The sequence below is a fragment of the Eutrigla gurnardus genome (assembly GCF_963514095.1).
Source record: "Eutrigla gurnardus genome assembly, chromosome: 5".
Classification (NCBI taxonomy): domain Eukaryota; kingdom Metazoa; phylum Chordata; class Actinopteri; order Perciformes; family Triglidae; genus Eutrigla; species Eutrigla gurnardus.
Genome location: NC_139919.1, coordinates 30,269,481 through 30,276,963, shown reverse-complemented (window position 1 = coordinate 30,276,963; position 7,483 = coordinate 30,269,481). Strand labels below are relative to the sequence as shown.

Below are 7,483 nucleotides of genomic sequence, written 5' to 3'. Positions count from 1 at the left end.
GAAGTCAGGTTATGAGGACTCTTATTGCGAAAGAGCGGAAGTTATACGTCCCGAGAATACTCGCCGCTGATTGGCTCGCCGTCTCAGAGGAGGCTCACTGGGGAGGGGGGGGCTGCTGCTGGGATGAAACACTATCCAGCTACGGGGGGAGACCGATGAGTAGCCGGTCGTTTATTCTGTCGGGAGGAATCTTATCATGGAGAAACACAAAGGTGAGTAAATAAGTCGACGAATGAAAGAGAGAAACTGTTTTTAAAGAACTGAATGTGTGTTTTTGAGGAGGGGGGGGAGGGGGTCGCAGAAAAGCTAACGGTTCACCGTTACGCTGCATTTCACTGTAACGTCAAATAGCGGGACCAGCTAGCTGCTAGAGCTTCGGTTTTATCATACTATCGTTAACGTTTCCCCCGCAGCCTTTTGGTGCTCTGATTTGATGACGATGTTCGGAGTTAACGGGCCGGCTCTGATGCGTGACGGTCTTTTCACACCCACGGACCGTGTTGGAAGAAAATGATGGCACTTTAAAGGCGAAGTACGAAACATTACTACAGAATATCTACCGTTATTTTTTATTTAGCTAAATCAGTGCGGCTAAAAACTCCCTATGATTGCGATTAAGACCGTTTTTTTTTATAGGTACGTGTATATACTAGGCATTACGGTCAAAGTAAGAGCCACAAAGTAGATTAAAATCTGATTGATAACGAGAACAGGATATTTTAAAGGTTTTTAAGTTTTAAATTCCGGATCAGAATGTCTTGATACTGTTTTAATATTAATGACAACAGGCTGTTTAGCCTTTAATTGTGAAAATCTACATCAGTCTGCTATTAATCCTACTTTTTTGTTTGAAAATCAGTAATAATGTAATAATATATAATTATATATACATTGACTTATCATTCATTAAATGCTTTATTTCCTATTCATTAATTTTGTGCAATTTATTTATGCATTTGTGTTGATTTTATCATCTAAAGAAATATCTTATTTTGAAGTCAGCGCTCTTACCGTAATGCCTAGTAAATACATGCAGCGCAAAACAAGGCGGTCTAAGCACGTAACACGTTATCTACAGTTGTATGTAAAGAGATAGCGCGGACGTTTGCGTCACATTTTTATCTAATTATTACAATTATAAGAGATAAATGTGCTTAATTGTAATCATTAGTTACCTTAAAGATTAATATTTTATATAAAACACACATGAATCATTTATAAAGTATGATTTTAAAGCTATAGATTGGACTATACAATACGTATGCATGCATGTAAAGTGGTTCTAATCTTCTCCACCGCATTAAAAGACTAATTATACAACAATGATATTTTATGATTAGTACTGACTTCACATGCTACTTTCATAGGTGTAACTTCTCATGTGTAAAAGCTTGAATACAGCACATTTTAAATAAGTTCACTTTATTAACAGTAGGATCCCCAGTAAGGTCAGTTTGTATTTCCCACACCGCCAGGATGACCTCCAACCCACCTTCTGCCTGAGATATTTGAGCTTCGTTAACAAAGAACTTGTGTTTGTTTGTGTGTGTGTTTGTGTGTGTGTGTGTGTGTGTGCGTGTGTGTGCGTGTGTGTGTGTGTGTGTGCGTGTGTGTGTGTGTGTGTGTGTCCAGGACCAGATCCCTGAGGGCATCCTCACATCGTCATCGTCCCAGAGGACACCATGAGGCTTCCTAAACGCTGGGCGGCACACAGGTGATGTCACATGACTCCACACACAAAGACTCCCACTGTTTCTTCAGGTCAACGATGTCATCGGACACTTTTCAAAAAGTCGGTGGACTGTGATTGTGAATGATTGTCCCTCTCATTGTGCTGACTCAGCTCACACAGCAGCAGGAGGGATAACCAGGGAGTCTTTAGCACAAAAAACATTCTTGTATCTGTTGTCAAAGTGATGCAGATGCTTTTGTGTGTGTTTTTTATCATGTCTTATATCAGTGTATTTTTATTTTTACTCTGAAAGAAAACCACAGACTCTTGCGATGATTCAGGCTGAGCTCCGGGATTCCTGCCAAATTTTAGATTTGTGGATAGTTTAGAGATGTTCTCCTGTAAATGTGCACGACAAGCAAAAGAAACCTGACGCTCGTCTCCACCTGCCGTTGTTGTGGTGGTGGTGGTGGTGTGTTCAGGGGGAATCGTATTTCTTTTCTGCACCTCGATGCTGCGTGAGAGATTCTGTAAACGACACGTTAGTTAGACGTCATCACATCATATATAAACGTGAGACGAGCGCCGATCAATAAATGATGTGCATGTGGAGCTGAATAACCGGCGGTGGGTTATTAACGTCTCTCTCTCCCTGTGTGTGTGTGTGTCTCTCTCTCTCCCTGTGTGTGTGTGTGTGTCTCTCTCTCTCTCCCTGTGTGTGTGTGTGTGTGTGTCTCTCTCTCTTCCTGTGTGTGTGTCTCTCTCTCTCTCCCTGTGTGTGTGTGTCTCTCTCTCTCTTCCTGTGTGTGTGTGTCTCTCTCCCTGTGTGTGTGTGTGTGTGTGTCTCTCTCTCTCCCTGTGTGTGTGTGTGTGTGTGTCTCTCTCTCTCTCCCTGTGTGTGTGTCTCTCTCCCTGTGTGTGTGTGTGTGTGTGTGTGTCTCTCTCTCTCCCTGTGTGTGTGTGTGTGTCTCTCTCTCTCTCCCTGTGTGTGTGTGTGTCTCTCTCTCTCCCTGTGTGTGTGTGTGTGTCTCTCTCTCTCTCCCTGTGTGTGTGTGTGTGTCTCTCTCTCTCTCTTCCTGTGTGTGTGTGTCTCTCTCCCTGTGTGTGTGTGTGTGTGTGTCTCTCTCTCTCTCCCTGTGTGTGTGTGTGTGTGTGTCTCTCTCTCTTCCTGTGTGTGTGTCTCTCTCTCTCTCTCTTCCTGTGTGTGTCTCTCTCTCTCCCTGTGTGTGTGTGTGTCTCTCTCTCTCTTCCTGTGTGTGTGTCTCTCTCTCTCTCTTCCTGTGTGTGTCTCTCTCTCTCCCTGTGTGTGTGTGTGTCTCTCTCTCTCCCTGTGTGTGCGTGTGTGTCTCTCTCTCTCCCTGTGTGTGTGTGTGTCTCTCTCTCTCCCTGTGTGTGCGTGTGTGTCTCTCTCTCTCTCCCTGTGTGTGTGTGTCTCTCTCTCTCCCTGTGTGTGCGTGTGTCTCTCTCTCTCCCTGTGTGTGTGTCTCTCTCTCTCCCTGTGTGTGTGTCTCTCTCTCTCCCTGTGTGTGTGTCTCTCTCTCTCCCTGTGTGTGTGTGTGTGTGTGTGTGTCTCTCTCTCTCCCTGTGTGTGTGTGTGTCTCTCTCTCTCCCTGTGTGTGTGTGTCTCTCTCTCTCCCTGTGTGTGTGTGTGTGTCTCTCTCTCTCCCTGTGTGTGCGTGTGTGTCTCTCTCTCTCCCTGTGTGTGTGTCTCTCTCTCTCCCTGTGTGTGTGTCTCTCTCTCTCCCTGTGTGTGTGTGTGTGTGTCTCTCTCTCTCCCTGTGTGTGTGTGTGTGTCTCTCTCTCTTCCTGTGTGTGTGTCTCTCTCTCTCTCCCTGTGTGTGTGTGTCTCTCTCTCTCTTCCTGTGTGTGTGTCTCTCTCTCTCTCTCTCCCTGTGTGTGTGTGTCTCTCTCTCTCCCTGTGTGTGTCTCTCTCTCTCCCTGTGTGTGTCTCTCTCTCTCTCTCAGGCGTCTGCTGGTTCTGGGTGTGGTTCTAGCTCTGCTGTGTCTGGTGATGCTTTCTCTCCCCCTCATTGAAACGAGGGCGAGCAAACCGCTGGACTGGCACGTCAGCCACGCCCATAAGAAGGTGAGCGTGTGATGGCAGGTTTCCATGGTTACAGGAAGTGGTGTTGACGGTGGGTTAGGTGATGTGGTGTGTGTGGTTCGTTGTCACCAGCAGGAAGTCCTGCAGCTTCTCCTTCCACAGCGCTGTGTATTCGGTTAATGCGACCTTTGCTCCTGTGACCTATGACCTCTAGTGGAGATAACGTGGTGGTGTGTTTGACTCGCAGCAGGTGCATCAGCATGTGCACAGAGTTCTGGAGAGCCGGTGTCGCCCCGGCGGCACCAGGCAGAGCTTGTTAGCTCGACTCCCCGCCGCCAGTCACGTGACCCGGCCCTTCCTGTGGAGGGACGCGCCGCTGCCCGACGACCTCTTCCTGTATCCACCTCCGTTCGGTTTCAAAGGTCTTCAGGGCAAAGTGGAGGAGCTGCTGCAGCAGGTGAACTTCACTTCCTGTTTTCCCTCCTTTAGGCATCCAGAAATATATTCATAAATAAATGTGTTTAGCACATTTAAATGAGAAATCTTTATTTCACAGAGTCACCCTCACGATCCGTGATTCTGTGTTTTTTCTTTCCTTCAAGCTGCCGGACTCTGACTCCCTTCAGCAGACGCCGGATAAATGTCAGCGCTGTGTGGTCATGGGAAATGGAGGCATCCTCCGAGGCCTGGAGCTCGGCCCGCTGATCGACCGCTTCGACACTGTCATCAGGTGAAAACACAAACACAATAATTATCAGGATCATTGTGAATATTATAATGAGTGAACGGAAAAATCCAGATCAATTATGAGAAAGAAGTGACTTAAAAAGCTATAAAAAAGAAAAACAATATGTAATGTTTTATTTTAATTATTTTATGAGGCGATTCCAGTTTGTATGAAGCATATTTTGATGATTATCAGAATAATAAAACATACAAATATCCCCGCCCGTGTCTCCCTCCTCCAGGTTGAACAGCGGGCCTCTGGGAGAGTTCAGCGTCGACGTCGGGAATCGAACCAGCTTCAGGATGAGCTACCCGGAGGGCTCGCCGCTCCGCTGGACGGACACGGACCCACACACACTGTTTGTAGCCGTGGTGTATAAAGGTGTGGACGTCAGCTGGCTCTCCGCCATGATCAACAAGCTCAGCGTGGTGAGTCGCAGAAGCAAGAGTGTTTGTGTTTGGGAGGAGATGGAGTACTGATCCGTGGTCTGCGTTGCAGCCACTGTGGGACTGGCTCTTCTTCTGGCAGAAGGTTCCAGATCAGATCCCCCTGGAGCCCCACAGGTTCAGGCTTCTGAACCCACAGATCATCAGAGAGACCGCGTTGGACCTGCTGAAGTACTCTGCACCCAGACCACGGCTGTGGGGGAGAGACCAGGTAATAGACCCCACCCATCTGCCAGTTCCAGCAGCCATACAGTTGGATATGTGTTCCATAGTTTAACGTACTACTTTACTCAGACCAGGACCTAACACTTGTTCTATTTTTAGCTCTTACTTTATCAGCAATGATACGTTGTGGTTTCTTTGTTTCCTTCTTTTGACAAATGTACTTATTGTAAGTCGCTTTGGACAAAAGCGTCTGCTAAATGACCTAAATGACCTAAATGACCTAAATGTAAATGTAAATGATAGTTCCCACTTACGTTTTATTAAAGACAAGATTATTATCTTGAAGGCTCTGGACACGTTACAACAAAAATCATAAAAATGTATTATTTATGTAGTTTCTCATTATAAATACAAAAGCACTTTACTTTGAAAATACAGAATTTCAGAGGCGTCAAACCAGACGGACATCCTGTTCTCAAGTAGAAGTACAAATACTTCAAAAAGACTAGATAATTCCCCTCAAATACATTGAAACTAAGGTAACGAGCCTGGTTTAATTAGAAAGTACAGATACTTGTTTTAAAAGTCAAATTTGTAGGGAATAAAAGTAAAAAGTTCTATTTTAGAAAAATAAAGTACGGATACCTGATACTTCTACTTAAAGACAGTAATAAAGTATTTGTACATGAAATGAAATAAATTACTTACTGATGGTTTTTCTTTGTTGGAACAAGAAAAATGAAAAATGAAATATAAAAGATGGCTCCTTATCGTGGCTTTCTCTCTGCAGAACGTGCCGACCGTCGGCGTCTCTGCTCTCAACCTCGCCAGTCTGCTGTGTGACGAGGTCAGCCTGGCGGGCTTCGGATACAACCTCTCCCAGCAGGGGGCGCCGCTGCACTACTACGACCAGCTGCCCATGGCGGCCATGCTGAAGGAGACGTCGCACAACGTGGACCGAGAGACCCAACTGCTCCAGAGCTTAGTCAGAGAGGGAGCCGTCGCCGACCTGACGGGGGGCATCCACTGCTCCTTCTGCCCCAGCTGACCTCAGGACAGCTCAGCACCGCTCCTTCTGCCCCAGCACCGCTCCTTCTGCCCCAGCTGACCTCAGGACAGCTCAGCACCGCTCCTTCTGCCCCAGCACTGCTCCTTCTGCCCCAGCACCGCTCCTTCTGCCCCAGCTGACCTCAGGACAGCTCAGCACCGCTCCTTCTGCCCCAGCTGACCTCAGGACAGCTCAGCACCGCTCCTTCTGCCCCAGCTGACCTCAGGACAGCTCAACACCGCTCCTTCTGCCCCAGCTGACCTCAGGACAGCTCAGCACATCTCCTTCTGCCCCAGCACCGCTCCTTCTGCCCCAGCTGACCTCAGGACAGCTCAGCACATCTCCTTCTGCCCCAGCACCGCTCCTTCTGCCCCAGCAGCGCTCCAAGACGTAGCGTGAAACCTGCAATACATCTGGTCAGATTTCTATATCAGATAAATATCTATAAAGAAGAACAAGCTGAAGGAAGTCCTCGGTGCTTCTGGATGGCGTTCAGCGTCTCCATCCTCGAGGCAGCAGCGCTTCCTTTCATCTGAACCAGACTGTGAAACAGCCGATGGATGAAGTTTCTTTGGAACGTGTAGAATCGTTATTTTTATTGTCTGTACCAGCATTTCTGACACGTATTCCTCCAGATAGTCACCAGTATTTTATACATCAGCATTCACGAGCCTCGTGTTTAGAGTTCTCATGAATCAAAGCTCCAGCCCATTCTTCCACTGGTTATTATAGTTATACCTTTGAAACAGAATGAAAGCTAAATATGTTGCATTTGAAGAAGAAAAGTACTTTATTTATTTGACTAAAGACTGGAACAAATGGATCTGTATTTACTAAAATAATAACTGGATTGATCTGCGTCGGTCCGAGATGTTTTAGAAGCAGGCTTCAAATGTCTTTGTGTGTTTGAAATGTTTTTAAATGTGTTAGAAAGGAGATGAAGTCTCAGCGTGTCGTCGTTATTTAATGAGGTTGTTATTACTTTGTGAGTTTCGTTTCTCCTGCTGATTCACAAAAATTCAGATTTTAAAGGAATCAAGCACAAATTAAATGTGTTATTTATGAGTTTGTTTATTCATTCATAATTAGTTTAATTTGTTTGTAATGTAGCTAATAACATTTTCACCTCACACTGTATGTTTTTTATTTTTGTTTAGCTCAAGCGTTATATTTCATCCACACCACAATGTGTTGCCCTTCCAGCGAGCATTTCGAAGAGATCTTTTCATTTTAATTAAAAAAAACAAAAACAAAGCAGCTGTAAAGTTTAATAACAGTCCTATTAAATATGTGAATTCCAGTGTTCCAAAGAATAAACAACATTTTATTTAGTATAAAATACCAGCAGAATGCTCCTTCCTGCTCCACTCTTATGTGACTA

At 45.6% G+C, this 7,483-nt stretch overlaps 1 protein-coding gene across 2 annotated transcripts; it reads left to right on the top strand.

The window, feature by feature from the left end:
- Positions 1-90: 90 nt before the first annotated feature.
- On the top strand, positions 91-7,104 carry st3gal5 (ST3 beta-galactoside alpha-2,3-sialyltransferase 5). Of its 2 annotated transcripts, none has more exons than XM_084010434.1 (8): positions 91-212; positions 1,633-1,714; positions 3,638-3,758; positions 3,964-4,173; positions 4,319-4,446; positions 4,685-4,871; positions 4,942-5,100; positions 5,845-7,104. In XM_084010434.1, exons 2-8 carry the CDS (start codon positions 1,683-1,685, stop codon positions 6,100-6,102), a joined length of 1,095 nt encoding a protein of 364 aa, XP_083866560.1. In that variant the 5' UTR covers positions 91-212; positions 1,633-1,682; the 3' UTR covers positions 6,103-7,104. The 2 variants fall into 2 exon arrangements, with proteins under 2 accessions (XP_083866560.1, XP_083866561.1); XM_084010435.1 differs by lacking the exon at positions 91-212 and adding an exon at positions 433-532.
- The last annotated feature ends 379 nt before the right edge of the window (positions 7,105-7,483 follow it).

Coding starts and splice junctions, on each gene's coding strand:
- st3gal5 (XM_084010434.1), top strand. CDS start 1,683: ATGAGGCTTCCTAAACGCTGGGCGGCACACAG. Junction 1,715..3,637: donor AAACGCTGGGCGGCACACAG/GTGATGTCACAT, acceptor TCTCTCTCTCAG/GCGTCTGCTGGTTCTGGGTG. Junction 4,872..4,941: donor TGATCAACAAGCTCAGCGTG/GTGAGTCGCAGA, acceptor TCTGCGTTGCAG/CCACTGTGGGACTGGCTCTT.